General features: G+C 42.0%; 1 protein-coding gene across 6 annotated transcripts; it reads right to left on the bottom strand.

Annotated features, from left to right (window-relative positions):
* Positions 1 to 13249: 13249 nt before the first annotated feature.
* Positions 13250 to 23445, bottom strand: mapk12b (mitogen-activated protein kinase 12b). 6 transcript variants are annotated; one of them, XM_066705516.1, is made up of 13 exons: positions 23143 to 23445; positions 17575 to 17704; positions 17183 to 17241; positions 16947 to 17058; positions 16825 to 16854; positions 16655 to 16702; positions 16455 to 16569; positions 16119 to 16190; positions 15905 to 15984; positions 15587 to 15665; positions 15038 to 15079; positions 14232 to 14440; positions 13250 to 14100 (listed from the first exon to the last, which is right to left on the bottom strand). In XM_066705516.1, exons 1-13 carry the CDS (start codon positions 23259 to 23261, stop codon positions 14059 to 14061), a joined length of 1137 nt encoding a protein of 378 aa, XP_066561613.1. In that variant the 5' UTR covers positions 23262 to 23445; the 3' UTR covers positions 13250 to 14058. The 6 variants fall into 6 exon arrangements, with proteins under 6 accessions (XP_066561613.1, XP_066561614.1, XP_066561618.1 ...); XM_066705517.1 differs by having other exon boundaries at positions 14267 to 14440; positions 23143 to 23444; XM_066705521.1 differs by lacking the exon at positions 23143 to 23445 and adding an exon at positions 22815 to 22919.
* Between the last annotated feature and the right edge of the window lie 703 nt (positions 23446 to 24148).

The raw sequence follows: 24148 nt of genomic DNA, 5'->3' as shown, positions 1-24148 counted from the left end.
TCTGAAGGCGAAAGGGGGTCAAACACAGTATTAGTATGGTGTTCCTAATAATCCTTTAGGTGAGTGTATATACATACATACACACACACTAGTAAAACTGAAATATTTTTTTGTAATGGGTTGTGTGGGCAATTAATGTGTTCCTAAAACATACTGTAAAAATACTTTTATAAATATATATTCCTAAAAGTCATTAATATTCTCAAGGTAGATCTTTGTTCTTGTTCTATTGAAATACTACAGGGCACCATATTTTAGTACTATAGAGGATACTTTTTAAAATAATCCTATAGGAGTTCTTTAAAACCTGTTAAGTCCTATAGAATGTCCTATAGTACTACTATAGGATCCTATAGGACATTTCCATAAGAGTTGTGTTAAGACACCTTCACACTCATTGGGCATTGCTGTCGGACAGCACAGATGTAAGCCAGTTCAATCAGCCACAGGTATGGGGAATAAAAACAATTTTGACATTGTTGAACCCTTCTTGGAAATAACTGGAAAAGTTGTTGAGATAACACAAATATAACTTTAATCAAGCTAGCTTGGAAGTGTCACATCAGGCCCTTTCCCTCAGTGAGACTTTTACAAACACAAGTGTAGCTTTTTATGTAAAATTGACATAGAATGTTGTGACCCTTTGTCCAAAAGATGCAAGCTCGGCAAAGCCTGTAGGCTGCCCTTCCCGAGGGAGGAGGTCATCATGGAAGCAGATGTCTGGTCCTCTTACAGCATACAAACTGTACGATCTTGTGGTTTTCTTAACAATGAGGTAACATCTTTAGCTTTGAGAGGAGAAACAGGAAATCCACAAACGAACAAACCTATGGCCGATACATTCGGACAAACCCATGGGCGATACATTTGTGGGCCGTTTCTCTTATCATAGAAAAACAGAAACGGTGAGAGGAATTAAGAAAGGGTGTATCCTTAACAACTGCTTCGTTGGCCTTTTACTAATAAATCCAATTTGCCAAGTCTGCACACGTCATTATTTCTAATATCAATATAAAATATTATACAGTTTATATTAAACATGAATAATGGCTCTTCAACATTATTTCAGTTTTACATCCTAAGTGTTACGATTATTTACCAATTGCTAATACTTTAACCCAAAACGGCTGACTTTTCAAGTTTTTGATTGGATAATGTTCCAGTAATAAACTGCCAATTTAGCCAATCAAAACTCGGTGGTTTCAAGTGAACGTAGCCATTTGATAAATTACATACAAAAATAAAAAATAAAAAAATGGAATATTAAAATTTGTGACATGAATTTTATCCTTGACATTTATGTTGTATTGTATTTGTAATTAACATGGAAAGTGTGTGGTTAGCGGGGGAAGTATCACAAAAAATAACTAATAAGACAGGCAACATAAGTAGTAAATATTGAAGCAATGTAGATTTCACACGGGTGAAATTTAATAATGTTAGAAGTTGTTAATTTTAGATTGTACTGCCTGTTTGTGTTACATACTTGAATTATGGCTTTAATGCAGCTGGCTCCAGGTCTTGTAGGTTCTGTTGTGTTATATTAATTAATTTGCAACAAGAATATTGAATCTTGAATAGGTCAGCTGGTGTAGTTGTTTAAAATGTGTTTATTGCTGATCATATTCGGGATGCAATCAAAAATTAACATGACCAGATTTTCCAGTGACAAAAAAAACAAACAATCTTATATTTGCAGCGTCCCCCAATCTGAAACTGAAAAATGGCATATATGAAATGAGGACGAAAATGTCATGCTGAAGTCAGAGCACTTGCTGAATTCAGTAGCAGCAATGAGGAACAAGAAGACACAGATGTAGTCCTCAGAAACAGAAGTGATGTTCATGAACAAGCAGACAGAGAGATGTGGAGAAAGTATCAGGACATGACAGTAATCATGAAAATGATGTTGGGTATATTGTTTCTTCAGAGTCAAAATTCTGAGATGTCAGGTTATTTAATTGAACACTTTCGTTGGAGTAATAATTTACATAAATGTGACTTTTTAAATGGTAGGCCTATATCTTATAAAATGTTCCAATTCAAGTTTTGTATAACATGCTTAACTCGAAACCCCCTGTTTAAAATTATTGGAAGGCTCAGATATTATTAGTTCATATTATTATTTCAATTAAGTAATCGAGAGCTCAATTGGAATAAGAAACAGAATGGGTAGGGGGTCCTCCAGGATCAGGGTTGAGAACCACAGAAGTATTTACAAGTTGCCACAGAGAGATACAGGAACGTACAGGTGAGAGGCAGCCATCTTGTTGTTTGACTAGTTTCAGACCAGTCTTAGCATTGCTCATTTTGTTTTAAGTTTGCCTAAATTGAAGTTAGCATTGTCTGTAGTTTGCCTAAATTGAAGTGAATTCAGTTCAGCTGTTGAGTTGGTGAAAGTAAACAGGTTTGTAGAAGGGAGATTTTGTCTAGGACCAGCAGGAATTCTGTTGCAGGAGGAGCCAGGTGTGGCCAGTTAGGTGTGAATTGGGGGTAGGTAGACAAAAGCTACTTAAAGCAGCTGTTGAGAAAGCTGCACTGTTTTTAGAAGCATGTGGCCACTACAGTGTCAGGTATGCAGAATGATTGCCTTCCTGGATAAACTCATCCATGAAGGTTTCATTTGTGAACGTTGTCGACAGGTTGAAATCCTAGAGATCAAGGTTCGTGATCTTGAGGCTCAGCTTGTTGATCTGCGCTGTATTAGGGATATAGAAGAATTGGTCAATCAGCCCATGAGAGAGATGGTGTGCACACCAAAACCTAGGAGAATTGAGACCTCAGAACAAGACAGCGTAGAGAACTGCTGGGTGACAGTAGGTCGTAACCGCAGAACAGGGCGTGCACAACCCCTAGAATTGTCCAACAGGTTCCAACTGCTGGACACCGAGCTGGACAGTGACAGCTCAGAGGGTAGAGGGCAGCTGAGCACCAGAGTACCATGGTGTTCACTATCCCCCAAGAAGCGGGAAATAGTTATAGTAGGAGACTCAATTCTTAGAGGTGTAGATCACACAGTGCGCTCTAGTGATAAGGAGACCCGCATGGTATCTTGCCTGCCTGGTGCTCAGGTTGCAGATCTCCCTAAACTAGTAGACAGGCTACTAGCCAAAGCCGGGGGGATCCACTGGTCATGGTCCACATTGGAAAATGACATAGGAAAAGGTAGGACAGAGGTTCTGCAAGACAAATTTAAAGAGTTAGGAACAAAACTAAAGAGCAGAACCTCCACAGTAGTTTTCTCCGAAATACTTCCGGTACCACGCGCCAGGCCAGGGAGACAGGCAGAGATTAGAAAGTTTAACACGTGGTTGAAATCTTGGTGTAGGGAAGAGGGGTTTATGTTTATGGAGCATTGGTCTTTCTTCTGGGATAGATGGGACCTGTACAAACCGGACGGTCTACATCTAAACAGAAGGGGGGCTAAGGCATTGGGAGAGCGTATGGGCAGAGAAATTGAGAATCATTTAAACTAGGGACAAGGGGGGCAGGGAGCTCTGACAATGGGAGATGTTCCTCTAAGGAAAGAAAACAAAGGGAACCCGCTAGTAGGAAAGTCCTGAAATGTTTGTACCTCAATGCCAGGAGTATAAGGAACAAGATGTTGGACATGCCACAGTGCTGGCATGTGACTATGATGTTGTAGGAGTGATGGAAACATGGCTTAAAGAAAACAATGGGGATGAATACAAGTTAGAAGGATACACACAGTTTAGGAGAGACAGGCAAAATCGAAGAGGAGGTGGGGTAGCATTATATGTGAGAAATGACATTGAGGCAGAAGAACTAAAATTAGATCCCAGTAACGAAACAGAATCTTTGTGGGTGAAACTTTTGGACAAGAGATGTGGAGGATTAGTGGTAGGAGTGTGTTACAGACCACCCAACTCAGATATTCAGCAAGATGTTGCATTGTACAGTGTAATCAGGACTGCATGTAGCAAGGATGTTGCTGTTATAATGGGGGATTTCAATTTCCCAAACTTAGACTGGGAAAGCCTGGTTGGGACTACAGAAGCAGAAATCGAAATGGTTGAGATGGTGAATGACTGCTTTCTAACTCAATTCATCAGGGAACCAAAACAGTGACCAAAATGGTTTAATAGAGGTATGCAAAAAGATATCAAGAGGAAGAAAATGTTGTACATACAAAAGGGACGGAGATTAAACAAAATACATAGAATATGTTGAGCTGCAAAGAGATCTTAAGAAAGGGATCAGGAAAGCAAAGAGGGAAATAGAAAGAAACATAGCTCTTGGAGCTAAAACTAATGCAAAGAGCTTTTTTCAATACTACAACAGCAAGAGGACAATAAGGGAGGAAGTGAAACAGATAAAGGCCAAAAATGGAAAACGAACAAGATGTAGCAAATGTTCTAAATCACAGAGGTTTTTACAAAAGAAAAGACAGATAACATGCCACAGGTTAACAATCAGTCCAGGCAAATCCTAAGAGAGATCAGGATAAATGAGGAGGAGGTACTAAAGGGACTAGCTGAATTAAAAACAAACAAATCACCTGGGCCAGATGGTATATTTCCAACAGTACTTAAAGAGATGAGGGAAAATATTTATAGGCCGCTAAGTCAAATATTGCAAATGACACTTAGAACAGGGGATGTGCCAGCAAATGTCATACCAATCCACAAGAAAGGGGACAAAACTGAGCCAGGAAATTACAGACCAATCAGTCTCACCTGCATCACCTGTAAAATGTTGGAAAAAATGATTAGACAGAAAATAGAGGAGCATCTTAATGAAAACCATATTCTTGGAGATAGTCAACATGGGTTTAGATCATGTCTTACTAATTTATTAGAATTTTTTGAACATGCAACTGCAGCTGTAGATCAGGTGAAAGCATACAGTATGATATGATATACTTAGATTTTCAGAAAGCTTTTGATAAGGTTCCACACCAAAGACTGATCCTCAAATTGGAAGCTGTAGGCATTCAGGGTAATGTAAGTAGATGGATTATGAACTGGTTGATGTATAGGAAACAGAGGGTGTCGATTAGAGGAGTCACTTCTGGAGTGAGGTTGCTAGTGGAGTTCCACAGGGATCAGTACTAGGGCCTTTGCTTTTTCTAATCTATATTAATGATCTGGACTCTGGGATAGTTAGCAAACTTGTCAAATTTGCCGATGATACTAAAATAGGTGGCTCAGCAGATACAATCTCAGCAGCACAGGCTATTCAAAGGGACCTATGCCTCGGTTCCACTGGCTTAAGCGTCCGTGCCGTGCCATACCGAGCCAGATGCGTCCATCCTCAGATGCATCCCAGAGCTTTTTCTGCAAAACCAGGCCGCTGTGAAGTCTGTCCCTCTGATGGGAGGAGCAGCGACTGTGGGTTTGGTTTGTGTTTCGTTTTAAAAACAGAGACAGGAAACACTACGAGCGACACAGCCTGACGTGGAGAGGACTTGTGTGTATATTTTATTCTTTGTGATTTACATGATTGTAAACAGCATAATAAATACACATTTCTGTTAAGAGATATCAGGAAGAGCTAAACGTGTATAGACAACATTATATTCAGACAAGCACGTCCCCATAAGAATATGTTTCCATGTGCAACAATAATACTAAATAGCAAATATGTTTTGTTATTATTAACGTCATCATTTGTACTAGTATATATGTATTTTAAACAGCGCAGCGTGACTCCCTTAATTTATTACTCTTTCTGCAGATTTGTAACTGCAGACAATACTTTTTGCCGTATTATTTATAATTTACTTATCAGACGTCCTTAACCAGGGCAGGTTACAGTTGAAACAAAATACACACGTTTCACGATTGTTCATCCAGCTACAATATAGCAGGGTATAATTTAACTAAAGTGTGCATGTCTCAGTCATGGCGTTTATGGATGCATTTATTAAACCAGTCCTTAATGTTTTAGAGGGAAACCTAGATCTGCTGTATTTATTTATTCATTAATTTAACATGTAAATGGGCACACGTTAACTTAACGTCGCCTTCCTACTGATGGTCTCTACGGATTGTCCTGCACACAATTCCAAAAACGACAGCCTGACACCGGCCAGCTGTTCATAAAATATTAACATCGGCTGCTACCAATCCGATTATTATTCTTCAGTTTATTTTAACTAGTTACGGCACTGCACCGGTCCTGTGAAATCCAAGTGTTTAATACACTCGGATATTAACTGTAAGCAGTCATTGTTTCTGTACGTGGATTTCACTCCATGCTGCTAATAAAACTGTAATTTCTTTGTGATCGCACATGGCAATTGAGATTATGTCTTCCGACACAATGTATCTGATCTCTTCTCTGTCTGTCTACAAGTCAAGCGCACACCTCTCTTCTGAAAGCGAATCATGTCCTCAGTGGGCGGGACGGACGCTTACGGACACGTCTAGCACCAGATTGTTAACCGTCCACAAAATACGGACACGTCCGGATGCGTCCAGACGCTTAGCCAGTGGAAACACCTGTTTAAGCGTCCGGTGCCGGACGCGTCCGCCAATGGAAACGGGCATTAGATAACATTCAGTTGTGGGCCGACACCTGGCAGATGAAAGAACTAGATGAATAGAACTAGATGAAGTATCGCATGAGAAAGACCTAGGAGTCTATGTGGACTCCTCACTTTCTCCATCCAAACAGTGTGGGGAAGCAATAAAAAAGGCAAACAGAATGCTAGGGTATATTGTCAAAAGTGTAGAATTTAAAACAAGGGAAGTAATGTTCAGACTGTACAATGCACTAGTTAGACCTCATCTAGAATACTGTGTACAGTTCTGGGCACCACACTTCAAGAAGTATATTGCTGCTCTAGAGGCAGTTCAGAGGAGAGCAACCAGACTTATTCCAGGTCTGAAGGGAATAAGGGAATGTCCTACTCGGAGAGACTGAGGGAACTGAAACTTTTCACCCTGGAACAGAGGAGACTATGTGGGGACTTGATCCAAGTCTTCAAAATCATGAAGGGCATCGACCACATCAAACCAGAGGAGCTTTTCCAGATCAGCAGAGACACACGCACCAGGGGACACAAATGGAAATTGGTCTTCAAGGCATTCAAGATGGAAAATAGCAGACACTTCTTCACACAGAGAGTAGTCGCAACATGGAACAAACTCCCCAGCAATGTGGTAGATGCTGAAAATTTGGGAACATTTAAAAATAGACTGGATAGGATCCTTGACCCAAACGAGCACGATACTTTTCTACAAAAGCCTTGCGTTATTTCAATTATATACTGCAAGTGGTGTACATTGATATGATTGATATAATAATGTTATACAGAAGTCAGAATCTGACGTCAGATTTTGGTCATATACTGGTTGAATATGAAAGTTGGAATGACGTCAGATTTTGACATTGTAACAACGACATTATTCTAACGTCAATCCAACTTTCATATACAACCATCATATGACCAAAATCTGACATCGGATTCTGACGTCAATGCAACGTTATTCCAACTAACTGTGCCAGCTGGGATGGCTGTATTACCACATATTTTCTTGTATGTTATTTCAATTTTCACAGGGTTTAATCTGCCCATGGAAGACCTCTGGCTGCAGTCCAGAATACAGGCTGTTAGGATAACATTTGCACATTTTTTTACTTTAAAATAATACCAATTTAGTGCTAAATCCCACCTTATCCCACAAACAAACAATCAAATGTGTGATGTATGTCCCACCTTCAAAAGGCAAATAACCAATCAGACGCATCATCCTGTTCTGTCCCCGGGGCAGTGCTGCCCTCAGAACAGTGCTTGTTCCCAAAAACTCAACTGAGCATGGCTGCACAGACTTTTAAGCCTGTGGATGCATGACCTGGCGACGTCTTTTCTGGCTGAGTTCACACCGATTGCTAACTTGGACAGGTTTTGTTGTAGAGATTCTGCACAGACTCAGCATAGTATGCATGTCGTAAATGCAGCCTCTGAAATCCCTGGGACTCTCAGATGATAAGGCAGATGTCAGATTATGCACTGCTGCAGAGCACCGTCTAAGTCAGAACTCAGAGGACGGAGATAGTCCATGTGCAGTATGCCAGTGATGGCGAAATGAGGTTTTGTGAAGCACTGATGCTTTCCAGCCAATTGTATCGCACATTACTCGAGTTCTCACCCAAAACAGTGTACAGTAGTGACACCTGCTTGTAAAAATAAGTTAGAGCAGCCAAATCATTTTAGATCAGTGCAGAAACATTACTGACATGTAGTAGTCTTATACTACTGCTGTAAACAATAAGGGTTCTCGTGATATCACATTATAATATACTCATAACCTATAGTATTATTTGGCTAGATTTGTTGTTGTTGTTGAAGTAATTAGTAATATACTAAGACTAACTGCCACCTGCACAGCTTCTTTCCCCAGGCCATAACTCTCAAAAATAAGGTCCATTCCCACATCCCTCCTCTTTGACCAGTTGTACATTTGTACTCTTAATGGTAAATATCTGATATTCAGTGGCACAGGATCTGGGGGTCCTCCCCATATTTTTTAAAATTAAATACCGGAGTCATAAAACTTAGTTCAAAATCTCCATGAAATCCATGAAATCAGGCTTTCGACTCAAACATATTGTGCAGGCAAACTAGACACTTGTCAATCAAAGATCTATTTATTAAATGAAGACATATTGAGACGCTGCAGTGGTGGTTTGTGTCTGTACAGATGCATCCTCACTGAGATCTAGCACACCGAGTCACATTCATTCCGGAGTGTTGGAAGGTGCTCCATTGATGGCGAAGCCCTTACAATTTGACCCTCGTGTGCCACTGGGACCAGTCTGCCACCGAGTGGTGATGATGAGAGACAGACGCCTCCAAACAAGGTTGGAGAGCAATCTGCGACAGACGTGGTGTCTAAGGCAGGTGGACGGAGCCCGCATGGGCGCTCCATATCAAAGTCCTGGAGTTACAAGCAGTGCTCCTGGAGGACAGACGTGCTAGTTTGGATGGACAACACAGCAGTGGTTGCTTATATATCAACAGGCAAGAAGGTCTCCGGTTGTGCAGACTGTACTGTCTAACACACCATCTGCTTCTGTGGGCGCAGCCACGGCTCCGCTCCATCAAAGCAGTTCACCTCCCTGGCCTATCCAACACGGCCGGCTGACCTCCTCTCTTGGGAAGGCCCCACCGGTTTCGGAACGGTGCCTCCACCTGCTTGTGATACAACAACTGTGGAGCCAGTTCGGCAGAGTTGAAGTGGATCTCTTTGCCTTGGCAGAGTCCACCCACTGCCCACTATGGCTCTCTGTCCAAGTCTGCTCAGGAACCCTAGGGATCAACGTGCTAGCCCATACGTGACCGCAGTGTCTCCTTTACGCATCCCCATTGTTCCCGCTTCTCCCGGTGGTCCTGGAGAAAGTCAGGAGAGAACAAATGACAGTTCTTCCGATAGCCCCATGGTGGCCTTGCAGATTCTGGTTTGCAGACCTGATTGCCCTCCTCAAGGAAGAGCCTTGGCATCTCCCAGTGACAGTGGACTTGTTGTCCCAGGTGCAGGGCATGCTTTGGCACCCCAATCTGGGTCTCCTCCAGCTTTGATTGTCTGGCGTCTGGCAGACGCAGTAGTAGCCACTATTCAGTCGGCGAGAGCTTCACCTGCTCTGCCCTGTATGGGCCCTCAGTTGCTATTTGGAACAAACTAAGGACATTAGGTACTCGGACCAACTGTCTGTATCTTATGGAATGCGGACACTGTTACCATGGCCTACAAGTCCACCGGGACCCCAGTGCCTGAACACCTGGTGGCCCACTTGGCTTGTGGCATTGCCACATCATGGGCCCTTTTTCAAGGCGCCCCCTTGGCAGACATCTGTGCGGCTGCAGCTTGAGCTTTGCCGCTTACATTTGACCAGTTCAACAGGTTGGATGTGATGGGCCCGGTCCCTTCCATTGGGAATCAGGTGTTGGCTGGAGTCGAGCCCCAGTAGCCCATGGCTCTGGCTCCTGATTTCCTCTCTCACTCTGCCCCTGTTAAGCGCATCCTGATGGAGCTATTCGAAACATTTTTCCCTTCCACCAGACTATGCCTTCCAGTCGAGCACCCATGCAAGCTGCTCCTGGACTTGCTGACAGCCTGTCGATGTGAAACCCAGGATCTCTCATGCGGCCTCCAGGTACTTTGCCTTAAAGGCCTCCCTGTATATAGTTTGTTCATTATCACATTGTGTTGCGGTGGTGCATGCATCTGGCTTGTACCACGCTACATATATATATAGTTGTTGTGTATATAGTTCCTTGGATAGGTCTGTGGCCTGCTCTGGCTGTGTGCCATAAAGCAAGAGACCACTGCTGCTATCCTCAGCAGTAAGCACTTGAGCGGGCTCTCGCTGTGTACATAGTTAATTGTCAGGACAGTAGAGCTAATGTTGTCCAATCAGCATGCGTCCACTGCTCCTGAGTTCCACAGGTAGCGCATGAGTTGGTTCCTGTGCCCCGTGGTAGTTCATTTATATGACATTGTAGAGCTGGTGTGGTCTCACTCCTAGCTGGGCTAGTGGAGCAAGTCCCATGTTATGCGAAGAGTACATTAACTGTTTTCCTGCACACCGCAATGTTTATGGTTTGATTGTCATGGTACAGCCTGCTGTTGTCCTGCATTAGCTGCAGGAACAGGGCTCCACTGCCACGTTAATGCGTGGAGGGTGCACAAGTTGCTTGATTGCCTGCTCCATATATTATGCAAGTACATATACGGCCTCACTCCTAGATGCACTAGTAGAGCAGCCAGCCTTGTTATTGTAAGCGGAGGGCGTAAGAGTTTACCTCTGTAGCCCTGCTTTGTATATGCTGATTGCAGACAGTTCCCAGTAGAGCGTGACTGCGGTCCTCGATCCTGGGCAGCCCAGGATGGCCCCAAGGGTCCTCTGTGACTCCTGTCTGGAGTTGTGTTGCCGAGGCACCCTAGCAGTCAACAGAGACTTCAAACTTCAGACTTAAAAAAAAAGAATTACAATAATATATGACCATGAATTTTAATAAATTTCAAATTAAGTCAATCAATATCTTTGTTTTGCATCCATCCACTAATTGATGTAAATATCTGGCATCAGACATAATGCATAATGGTGATAATGAAGTAAAAATAAAATACATGGATTAAAATGTGACTAAAACTAGACAAAATACCAGGAGTTTTCATCAACAAATATTAAGTAAAAATGAAAGATGGAAAGACTCAAATGTGACTAAAACTGATAAGCATTTTAGTCAAAAGAGTAAGACTAAATCTAAAATTCTTTTAACATATCAATTTTTTGAAGACGTCTAAAAGGCAATTCTCTACTTGTGCTTTTTGAGCTTCTTCAAGAAGGGACCTGTTCTAAGTGACGTGTGCAGGTGCCAATGGCAGCTTTAATAGCTTGAATTGCACTGTATTATTGAACTTTGTATTGCTCTTATATTCTATAAGTTGCCCTGGACAAGGGTGTCTGCTAAGAAATACATAATGATAATAATAACAATAATAATAATAATAATAATAATAATAATAATAATAATAATAATAATAATAATAGGAATTCCGTCTTTTCATCGGGCACTTTTCACCACAAGCTTTTCCTCACCAGGGACAATTCATCACCAATTGACATATTCTTCACCAATTTGATTTAGATTGAGCAATATTCTATGTCCTACAATTCCAAAAAAGTATTTTATTAAATCCTAGTTACCCACGCCAGTTGTTTCTCAACTCTAATTCTAATTCTACACTCTTGTCTGCTTGTTTACATGGAGTGCATTCACCTTGCACCTATATGAACCAGCATGTAAATGTAATGTGCAGTACACCAGGTGAATATTTGTTGTGGGCAGTCACTCAATCTATGTTTTGTTGTACTTGATGCTTTAATTTTATCTATTCGCTTGCTGGTATATTAACGTTTAACAAAGGAAAGACATATTGCACAATGGTTTAACATTGGGTTTTGCCTAATGACCTTAAAATAAAAAAGATGCAGGTAGGGAACAGAAAGTGAGAGAGAGAGATGGGGAGGTATGGAATCTTTCTAATGCCAAAATACAAAACAATACATAAACTGACAGGTGAAGAGAATAACACTGATAATCTCGTTATAATCGCGTAGCCGCAGACCAGTCAGGGTGTCCATGCTGACCCCTGTCCATTGCCGAAAGTGCCTACAATGGGCACGTGAGTATCAGAACTGGACCATGGAGCAATGGAAGAAGGTGGCCTAGTCTGATGAATCACGAGTTCAAGATGTTGACTTGGCCTCCAAATTCCCCAGATCTCAATCCAATCGTGCATCTGTGGGATGTGCTGGACAAACAAGTCAGATCCATGGAGGCCCCACCTCGCAATTTACAGGACTTAAAGGATCTGCTACTAACGTCTTGGTGCCAGATACCACAGCACACCTTCAGAGGTCTAGTAGAGTCCATGCCTCAATGGGTCAGGGCTGTTTTGGTGGCAAAAGGGGGACCTACACAATATTAGGCAGGTGGTCATAATGTTATGGCTGATAGGTGTATACTGAAATCGAAAATGTATTGGTGTATTGCTCTACAAGATGTTGCGAATTTGTCATGCCATAATGAAATGCAATATGGACGTTAAACAATACAAGCTTATATTTGTGTTTTATCCCTGCTGAATTGCTTTATAACATTGTAGTATTTTAATGCCACAATTTGTAATACGAATGCTTTACATTGTTTAAAGTAGCGCGATGGTAGTGGCTGAATTAAATGCAATACACACATTGCATTGCAGCACGTCAATTTTTTTTTAGCACGATGGCTCCGCGTGAAGAGTGCCAAAATTAAATGCAATGTAAGGGTTGAGTTTGGATGGGATTAACATACGGGGGCAGGATTATAGGTGTGGTTCCCCCCAGAATATCACCACTCACACGAAACTATCAAAATAAGGTTTTCAGGGCATCTGTACTTTGTAAAATATCTGCATGAGTTGCATGGAAATTATTAAATGAAGACATTTTAATAAAGTTTTGGAGATATTTTGAAAATTTGTGTGCTCACTTGTTTTTAGTATTTTATTTTTAGTTTCTTGGTCAAAATGTATTGTCTAGAAACACCCTCTTCATTTGAACATTGTGTTTATAGGAAAATCTGTTTCGACTAACGTCGCCGGTCTCAGAACCAGTTACAACGGAACTTTGGGGGATGACTTTATTGAAGTGAAAGCTAGCCATCACTAAAGCCCCTAATCTGCAACACCCCATGTCCCCCATTTGAATAGAACACACAGATGCCAAACCCTTTACAAAAGATAATTCTTTATAAAATGGGAGATGTTAGTTAGCCAGGCTCACAGTGAGCAGAACGAACACCACCCCACCCCCAAGCTCCCACAGAGACCCACTCTGTCTCTGCTGTCAATCTAGTAGGGACAGGGCCAGCCCAGAGCCAGCAGCCTCATACCATGGACTCCATTTTGGTCCATAACACTCCTCCCAGATTGATGGACAACTGTTATTTTCTACTCCTGCCCCAAAGGGGTTGAAACACCAATGGCACACTGACCCGGACAGTATTGATAAGGTGCACAGACACATAGATGTACAGCCAGACAGAGACACTGCAGTTTAAGTCACCCAGACACTGGGCGATTGTCTTCTGCCAGAGGGTGTCAAGACTAACAGAGCTGGGGGCAGGGCAGTGTTGGGAGTGAATGTTGGGAAGGCGTTTTAAAACATCTGACTGATCTAAAGACAGACAGTCTGACACATCAGAATAGACAGATGCATGTCAGAGAGGCTACTGACCTTCAGCTCTACACTGGGACTTTTGAGAATTGTACAGAAGTATCTGGCCAAAAACAGACATACACACAGACATATTGTTTGAGGGTGTGTATCCATATACCTGAAACAGACATGTAGACACACAGGCTGCTGCACACACTCACATACAGAGACAAATGGACAACAGCACAGACACACACATAGAAAATACCAGTTCGCCACAAGGGCAGACAGACAGATGCAGGGGAATGTACTTTGTCAGAAAGTCAGGTGTAGTGGTATACACAGCACCCTCCCCTCAGAGAGAGGTCTCCCGAGACTCCACTACTGTGGGCTGAAACGACAGGATCTCTGTGAAGGTGTGACCTACAGAAAGAAAGCGGGAGAGAGAGATAAATATATAGTTTCCTCCAGATATCTTCACTCCCCCCACCCCCATCTTCCTCCTGGTCTGCCCGCTCCCACCTTCCTCCACATCTCCCCGCTTCCACCCATACCTCTAGATCTTCCCCTCTCCACAGCTCTCCCTTACGTTTCCATTGCTCCACGGAGAGCTGTGTGTTGTCCAGTGAGTGGTCATAGAGCTGGGCCTCCGTCTCCTCCTCTGGCTCCCTGAAGTCACTGAAGAAGGGTAGAGAGAGTGCTGCTGCTGCACTGACACGGCACTGCGGGTCCAGCAACAGCATCTGCTCCAGTACTGACACCACTGAAGGAAGCAGAGAGAGGGGGAGAGAGTGTCGGGAAAGGGAGAGAGTAGGTGAGTGTATGGGAGAGAGAAGGGGGAGGAAAAGGGAGACATAGAAAGAGGAGGCAGATAGAGGAAGAGTGGGAGAAGGAGCCAATATAGAGTAAGTAGGGAGAAAGGAGAAGAATGGAGAAGAAATATAGTTGGTGATGAACTGCATTTCTTACCATGTGTGTCTGTGTAAACAAGGTCACTGCTGTGATGCAGCCTTGCTGTGCTACGGTACTGTGCCATAGTGCAACCCTGATACCCAGACGAACAGAGTTTGATAAGAACCAGTTTTCTCCAGCAATTTGGGCTTGATACATCGTACAAACCCCCCTTATATTAAACATTAAGTATGCTTTAATTTTCCCCGGTTTAACCATATATGGGTTTTTCTAACAAGTTGTCAGGCAGAAACCGAACTTGCACTCATCATGGGACGGACATGTAGGTCCTGTTATCTTTCTCTCCTGTCTGGTCTGCATAAAAGTGCCTGTAGTTTGTAACTTCTCTAAGACTGTTCTTAAGATTGCCTCTTGAACCTCTTCCTTTGCAGCTTCTTGTAATAAAAACCTTTTGATTGGAGGTACATCTCTCTCTGGATTTTCTGCGTCTCTTCAGTGGGGGAGGAGGAAGAGAGATTGGAAATGGAAAATGGGGGGAAGAAAGGAACATGTTTTTAAATGAGAGGAGGCAGAGGAAGAGTAGAAGAGTGAGGGTAAAAGGAGTGGGGGGACAGGAGAGAGAGAGAGTCAGAGGGGGACAAGAAGATAAAGAGGACAGAGGGAAGAGAAGAATATGTCAGAGAAGAGGGGAGAACAGAGAGGAACATTGAGGAAGGAGAGGGAGATGAGGGAGGCAGCAGGGTTGGGGGGGATTCATACAGACACATTGACTGACGGATTAACTGAATGGACACTATATTAATTCAAATTCAGATACTTAATAATGAACGGAATTGACAGCACAACAGTACATTTACCAGGCATTCAAACACAGAGTTCTTACAGATAGAGTCGGGGAAGGAAGAACAGCAGGGGCAAAGCGTCATCATTTAAAAGTCTCTCTCTGCAAGGGCAGCATGTGATATATGGAAAGACACATGGACAGACAGCCACTCACCCTGGGGATTAGCAGAGCTGAACAGCACTTGCAGGTCCTTCTTCTGAACTTTGGGTAGACTGCTAATGTAGTTTTTGGCCTGGGAGAAGGAGAGAAGAGTTAGTGTATACAGCATTTATATAGTTTGTATATACAGTGTGACACAGTGTTACTGTTTGTGTATTACAGTGAGTGTCCTGGCTCTACAATTTTAAGTGATACAGCAAGTGATGTATGTGTGTGTAGTTTTATATAAAGTGTATGTTCAGTGTTACAGTGTGTCTTCAGTTTCGCAGTGTCATAAAAACAATTAAAACATAAAAACAATGAGTGCCTTACATCCTGGCTTTGCAATTTAGAAATGAATTCCTGGGTAGGCGTTCCTGTAATCTTCATAATCTCCGTCAGCTGGTCCAGATCTGCCACACCAGGTCAAGGGCCAAATAATGCAAACACACACAGACAACAACAGACACATACCCATCCCAATTACACACAGTGTAGTTAAATCAGAACAGCTGGAGGTTAATGCAAGTCAGAGAGGGGAGGATACGGTCGTTGCCCTTGAACAGAGGTTTCCCTGAGATCATCTCTGCCATTATACACCCGACTGACCAGATATCCACTGAAATGAGAGGAGAGTGGGGAAGAGAGTATTAGTGATCAGTACTATGTGTCTTTCCATCTTAATCTGTCAATCTGTGCATCTCTGACCTGTCAATGTGTACTGTGTATTACCTATCCATGCAATTGTGTTACTGGTCTAATTACTGGGCACATGTCTGTGTGTAGCATGTAGCATGTATGTATGTGTGTGTGTGTGTGATTGCGTTACCTTTTCTGCGTTACCTCTCCGTGTGAGTATTACATGTCTATGTGTGTGTGTTACCTGTCTGTGTGTAGTGCATCCAGTTGAGGATGACCTCTGGTGCCCGGTACCAGCGGGTCACCACATAGCCAGTCATTTCACTATCCGCCTGCCGGGCCAGACCGAAGTCCAGGATCTGAAGAGAGAGTGGCCAGAGAGAGGAATGAGAACATTTCTACTAGGGAGGGAAAGAGACAGGGACGTTGGTCTCATTATCCCACCTTGAGCTCACAGTCCTGGTTGACAGCCAGATTTCCAGGTTTGAGGTCCTGCGGGAAACAGTGAGACAGTCACACTGAGTACACAGAGCATTCACACTGGCCAACTGGCTGCAATACACACAGTGACCCACAGACAGACAGGACGTTCTGATATACAGTCTCTCACTCACCCGGTGGATGATCCCTGCAGAGTGGATATACTACAGAGAGAGAAAAATATTTAATTACAAAGTGTGTGTGAATCAGTGTGTCAGTATGTCAGTGTGCAACCTTGTCAGCATGTCAATCTGACCTTAAGTCCCTTGAGTATCTGGTAGACCAGAAACTGCACCCTGTCCTCAGACAGCCGCTCCATCTTCATCAGCTTCCCCAGATCTGTCCCCATAAACGGCATCACAAGGTAACTGAAGGAGGGAGAGAGTAGAGGGAGGGAAACAGAAAGACGTTTGTATTATCTTTATTGCCTCCCTGGAATTCACACCTGGACACTGCCCAACCACCTTACACCTCCCTCTTTCAGATACTCACAAATCCTGGAATCTGTCCAGAGAAACATCAGGAGTGAAGACATTCAGCAGACCAATCACCTAGAGAGAGAGAGAGAGAGAGAGTCAATAACTGTGTGCTAAGAATGTGCAGTGTGTCTGTTTTCATATAGTGGAAATAGTGTGTGTGTGTGTGTGTATGCATAGTACAGTTAGTGTGTACAGTCTGGTTACAGTGTAAACTTTGTTGTTTGTGTATACAGTGAAAGTGCAGTGTACAGTGAGTAAATGTGTATATAGTTCACAGTGTGTGTGTACAGTATAGTGTGTGTGTGTGAACACTACAACGTGTTTCAATTTGGTGTTTACACTAAATAATAGACAGTATGTATACAGTATATACATTGTGTGTGTGGTGCTGCATGCTGTTCTCACATTGTCGTGCTTCATATGTTTGAGCAGCCTCAACTCTCTGTAGGCCCTCTTGGCGAACAGCTCCGACTGGAATGGCCGATAAAGCTTTTTAATAGCAACACGTGTCCTTGTGCATTTGTCCAGAGCAGAGCTGCAACACAGAGACAACACAAGTCAGCTCTACTAACATACACATTGTGTTCAGGTGCACTGACCAAACACACACACGCTGTGGTCAGTTACAATTATACATTTACAAGGACCAAGTCTAAAACAATGGTTTACAATTTTAGAAAAACAAACCTTGAAGGTTAGGGTTAGGGTTAGGGTTAGGCAGCACTTAGAAGAGTTAGACTGGGGCACACTGGATACAGATTCAGTCAAAAATGGATGGTTATATTTTAAGAATATACTACTAGAGGCCCAGGAGAAATTTGTACCAAAACTTAGCAAATTGAGGACCAAAAAACATTGGCCAAAATGGTTTAATAGAAGTATGTAAAAAATATCAAGAGAAAGAAAATGTTGTATAGTGCAAACAGAAAAGATAGAGATGAAACAAAACTTAAAAAAAATATCTTTAAGATATAAGAAAATTGATCAGGAAAGGGTTAAGAAAGGGATCAGGAAAGCAAACAGGGAAATAGAAAGAAACATACACTACCATTCAAAAGTTTGGGGTCACTTACAAATTTCCTTGTTTTCCATGAAAACATTTGTCAATTTGTTGAAGAAATTTCAGCCTATGCTTCCTGAAGCACCTCCCACAAGTTGGATTGGCTTGATGGGCATTTCTTCAAGCTGATCCCACAACAGCTCAATAGGGTTGAGATCCGACTGTGCTGGCCACTCCATTATAGACGGAATACCAGCTGACTGCTTCTTCCCTAAATAGTTCTTACATAGTTTGGAGCTCTGCTTTGGGTCATTGTCCTGTTGTAGGGGGAAATTGGCTCCAATCAAGCGAAGTCCACAGGGAATGGCATGGCATTGCAAAATGGAGTGATAGCCTTCCTTCTTCAAGATCCCTTTTACCCTGTACAAATCTCCCACTTTACCACCACCAAAGCACCCCCAGACCATCACATTGCCTCCCAGACCATCACATTGCCTCCACCATGCTTGACAAATGGCATCAAGCACTCCTCCAGTATCTTTTCATTTGGTCTGCATCTCACGAATGTTCTTCTTTGTGATCCGAACACTTCCAAATTAGATTTGTCTGTCGCTAACACTTTTATCCAATCTTCCTCTGTCCAGTGTCTGTGTTCTTTTGCCCATCTTAATATTTTCTTTTTATTGGCCAACCTGAGATATGGCTTTTTTCTTTGCAACTCTGCCTAGAAGGCCAGCATCCCGGAGTTGCCTCTTCACTCCTGATGTTCAGACTGATGTTTTGCAGGTACTATTTAATGAAGCTACTAGTTGAGGACCTGTGAGGCATCTGTTTCTCAAACTAGACACTAATGTATTTGTCCTCTTGCTCAGTTGTGCACCGGGGCCTCCCACTCCTCTTTCTATTCTGGTTAGAGCCAGTAGTACACAACGTTGTACGAGATCTTCAGTTTCTTGGCAATTTCTCGCATGGAATAGCCTTAATTTCTCAGTACAAGAATAGACTGACGAGTTTCAGAAGAAAGCTATTTGTTTCTGGCCATTTTGAGGCTGTAATCAAACCTACGATTGCTGATGCTCCAGATACTCAACTAGTCTTAAGAAGGCCAGTTTCTTCTTTAATCAGCACAAGTTTTCAGCTGTGCTAACATAATTGCAAAAGGGTTTTCTAATGATCAATTAGCCTTTTAAAATGATAAAATTGGATTAGCAAACAACATGCCATTGGAACACAGGACTGATGGTTGCCGATAATGGGCCTCTGTATGCCTGTGTAGATATTCCATTACAAATCAGCCGTTTCCAGCTACAATAGTCATTTACAACATAAACAATGTCTACGCTGTATTTCAGATCAATTTGATGTTATTTTAATGGACCAAAACAATTTTTTTCTTTCGAAAACAAGGAAATTTCTAAGTGACCCCAAACCTTTGAACGGTAGTGTAGCTTTTGGAGCTAAAACTAATGCAAAGAGGGTTTTTTTTCAATACTATAACAGCAAGAGGTCAATAAAGTGAAACAGCTAAGAGCAAAAATTGAAGTATCTGAACAAGATGTGGCAAATGTTCTAAATTAGTACTTCACAGAGGTTTTTACAAAATAAAAATGAATAACATGCCTGTTAACAATCAGTCCAGTCAAACTCTGAGAGAGATCAGGATAAATGAGGAGGAGGTACTAAAGGGACTAGCTGAATTAAAAACAAACAGATCACCTGGACCAGATGGTATATTCCAACAGTACTTAAAGAAATTAGGGAAATTATTTTTAGGCCACTAACTCAAATATTCCAAATGACACTTAGAACAGGGGATGTGCCAACTGACTGGAAAACTGCAAATGTCATATCAATCCACAAGAAAGGGAACAGAACTGAGTCAAGAAATTACACACCAATCAGTCTCAGCTGCATTACTTGTAAATTGTTGGAAAAAATTATTAGACAAAAAATAGAGGAGCATCTTAATGAAAACCATATTCTTGGTGATAGTCAACATGGGTTTAGACGAGGCAAACCATGTTTTACTAATCTATTCTATTCGAAGAGTTCTTTGAACATGCAACTGCAGCTGTAGAGCACATGAAAGCATATGATATGATATACTTAGATTTTCAGAAAGCTTTTGATAAGGTTCCACACCAAAGACCGATCCTCAAATTGGAAGCTGTACATTTTCAGGGTAATGTAAGTAGATGGATTATGAACTTGTAGATGTATAGGAAACAGAAGGTGTCGAGTAGAGTTGCTTCTAACTGGAGTAAGGTTGTTAGTGTAGTTCCACAGGGATCAATATTAGGGCCTTTGCTTTTTGTAATCTATATTAATGATCTGGACTCTGGGATAGTTAGAAAACTTGTCAAATTTGCAGATGATACAAAAATAGGCGGCTCAGCAGATATAATCTCGGCAGCACAGGTTATTCAAAGGGACTTAGATAATATTCATGTGTGAGCTGATACCTGGCAGATGAAATTCAATGTGGACAAGTGCAAGGAATTACATGCAAGTAATGAAAATGTCCACTATAATTACACTATGGGAGGAATAGAACTAGAAGAAGTAAAGCATGAGAAAGACCTAGAAGTCTACATGGACTCCTCACTTTCTCCATCCAAACAATGTGGGGAAGCAATTAAAAAGGCAAAAAAGACTGTTAAGACTGTACAATGCACTCGTTAGACCTCATCTGGAATATTGTGTACAGTTCTGGGCTCCACACTTCAATAAAGAAAGGGTTGAGATCAGCTTACTAGAGGCAGTTCAGAGGAGAGCAACAAGACTTATTCCAGGCTTGAAGGGAATGTCCTACTCAGAGAGACTGAGGGAACAGAACCTTTTCACCTTGGAACGGAGGAGACTACGTGGGGACTTGATTCAAGTCTTCAAAATCATGAAAGTCTTCGACCACATTAAACCAGAGGAGCTTTTCCAGATGTGCAGAGACACACAGACCCAGGGAAACAAATGGAAATGTGGCTTTAAGGCATTCAAGACGGAAAACAAGAGACACTTCTTCACACCGAGATTCATTACAATCTGGAACAAACTCCCCAACGATGTGGTTAAACCTGAAAATGTGGGAACATTTAAAATAGACTAGATAGGATCCTTGCATCACTTAGTTACTAACGGACACCAAATGAGCACCATGGGTTGAATGGCCTCCTCTCATTTGTAAACTTTCTTATGTTCTTATTACATTCATCTGCATTGACACACACACACACACACACACACACATATATACAGAAACACTTGTCAGCTACATTAATCACACACCTTTTTTGTTATATTAACTGCTGTGTATTTCACTCAACTGCATAACCTGTTTGGGTTTGGTTTACTTGACTGACACTATTGTCCAAAAAGAAACGGGTGGGGGGAAATTCAGTGCTAAAGTTGTATATTGTACTGTGCTTTGAGAGAATGAGAGAAACATTGTGCAATACATTGTAGAGTTGAATGCAAGGCAGAACAGGATGCAGCCAGTAATGCAGGAATACAGCTCACTGATGTTGGAGGGTGGTGTAGTATTACAGTGAGCAGGGTGAAGCTGTTGTGTAATGACATTCTTGTTGAATGTGCATCACCCAGGGCACAGACATAATCTAACAACAACAACTACTACCACTATTACTACTACTAATAATAGCGATGGTAATATAAAATTGAAAATACACTATATTTTAATACATTATATTTGGCTAGTATTAACATCTTAGTGGAAATATTATTTAAAACAGGTTAATTATTTGTTTTTACTCTGGGGACTATCTGGAAGTGATTGGTTCATTGCAAATGGTAATAAAATTATGTTGTCTAGTTCTGAGATACTAACTGCAGGATCAGCCGTTTGTTTTGAAATCAAACCTCTGTATTAAAGTTGGTTGTGAAAATATGGACCCACCCTTTCAGTGCTATGTGGGCATTATTCAAGTCTGTGCCAAAAGCAAGTGTACTTTCTTGACAATCAGATTTTTGAGAGTCTAAAACAGACATTGCATCATGTGATGTGGGTCAGTGCAAATAAACTGTTGTACTGCAGCAGGATCTGACAACAGAGGTCATACATCCACTGCAGGATCCAACAGCTGCTGCACTGGAGCGAATACAGATCAGTGGAGCAGATGTAACGTGTGTATGTCGGACTCCCCCCACCTCGGGACCGTCAGACACAGGCGCTCCTCAACACAGCTGCCGGATCCACCCAGTAGAGGATGAAAACTCTACGCCACAAGACACTAATGCTTTTAGAGAAGTTACGCCAGCATTCCATGCTCATGTATACAATGAGCACCGTTACACAAACCCGTCCTAAAAATAACACAAGAGTGTTTAACTAAAAAATTACTGTCGTAGACACCCATAAACAATTCTCTCCACCTACTGCTATACTCATGTGAACCATTTTATATTATCCAACAGTGAAAATTAAAAATTCGTCTTGCAGACTCCTGATCGCAAACGCAACCAGAGAGACATAGAGATAGGGTAAGGAGAATTGGAAAAAGTTGGAAAACAACCTCAGATCAGCACAGTCCATGGGTTATCAATTTGTCCACCCCGGAAGAGACTTACAAGTCTGATTTTCATCGAGCAAAACAAACAGACTGCCTTGCTGCAAGAACACGCACACACATACCAAGTTTAGACAAATCAAAACCAAAGACACCGCCCCGCGCGCTGCTTTCCTTTCTCAGACTACGCCAGCGGAGCCGTGCGTTGCTGTTTTGTGTTGCTCTTTAGCTCATTCCAAAGAAAACATGTCGTCCAAAACATCGGCACGCGCCCGTGCGCGCGAGACAGAGAAAGCAGGAAGTAAACACTAAAAATACAATCTGCCCTGGTACTTGTGTTCTGGTTGTGAATTGTTTGTTTGTTTGTTTAGATCCTACGGCGCTACATCTCTCCAGAATAGTAACAATAAGAGCTGTTAATGTCAACAGTTCGGTAACCGAAACAAGTCTCACCACACGGCGCCGTACGCCCCGGTTCCCACTGGCTTAAGGTCCCGGTACCGGTCCGGCACCTCCCACACCGTCTTGTTCACGTCCTGCCGGTAGAAGCCGGGTCTCGTCCGGGACAACATATCCGAGGCAACCCTGCCTCTGTCTCTCAGTCTCTGTGTGCGAGCTGCCCCTTCTGTTCAGCCCCTCTCTCTCTCTCTTTCAGTCGCTGTATGAATGCAGCGAATCTACTCCTCTCTCGCTCTTCCTGTGCTGTTATTATTCTCAACTCTCTTGTGGGAATACACGAGGTTGCACAGGGCTGATCTAACAAACACACCTGTATTACACATACACTCCCACGTCTCAGAATTGTATCTTAATGAGTGCACGAGCTGTAAGTAATTTGTGTGACTCATTCCATATTAGTATTACAGCACTGAAAGTGTTGGACACATTTATTGTTCTCATTTTGATTAGCTGGTATATTGGGTGCCAACTGTAGAACAACGCCTTTTCCATAAAATATTTAAATATTTGCAGTGTAATTTTCCAGATTTAAAAAATAAGATTTGTTCAAAGAAAAACATCTGGTATACATCTGAGTTTGGGAAAATAAATAGCTATGGAATAAAATAATAATAATAATAATAATAATAATAATAATAATAATAATAATAATAATAATAATAATAAAACGTTTCATTCATAAATCTGTCTCACAAATTAAATACAGGCTATAGCATACTTATTTGAATACAATGATTTTCAATAATGACTCATTTTTAATTACCGCTGGCTGAAATGAAGTGTTGCGATGCAGACTTTATTCTAAACTTTGGCGAACAGTAATTTTCAACTCTTTCCACATATTCTCAATTGGATTGAGATCCGGGCTTTGATTGGGCCACTCCAAGACATTTACGTTTGTTTTGTTTTCAAGACACTCCAGTGTGGCTTTGGCTGTATGTTTGGGGTCATTGTCCTGCTGGAAGATTAATCTTCTCCCAAGTCTCAGTCCCTGACTTCA

The sequence above is a fragment of the Amia ocellicauda genome, chromosome 5, assembly GCF_036373705.1.
Source record: "Amia ocellicauda isolate fAmiCal2 chromosome 5, fAmiCal2.hap1, whole genome shotgun sequence".
Taxonomy (NCBI): domain Eukaryota; kingdom Metazoa; phylum Chordata; class Actinopteri; order Amiiformes; family Amiidae; genus Amia; species Amia ocellicauda.
The sequence above is the reverse complement of the archived record's forward strand: the minus strand, read 5'-3'. Positions and strand labels throughout refer to the sequence as shown.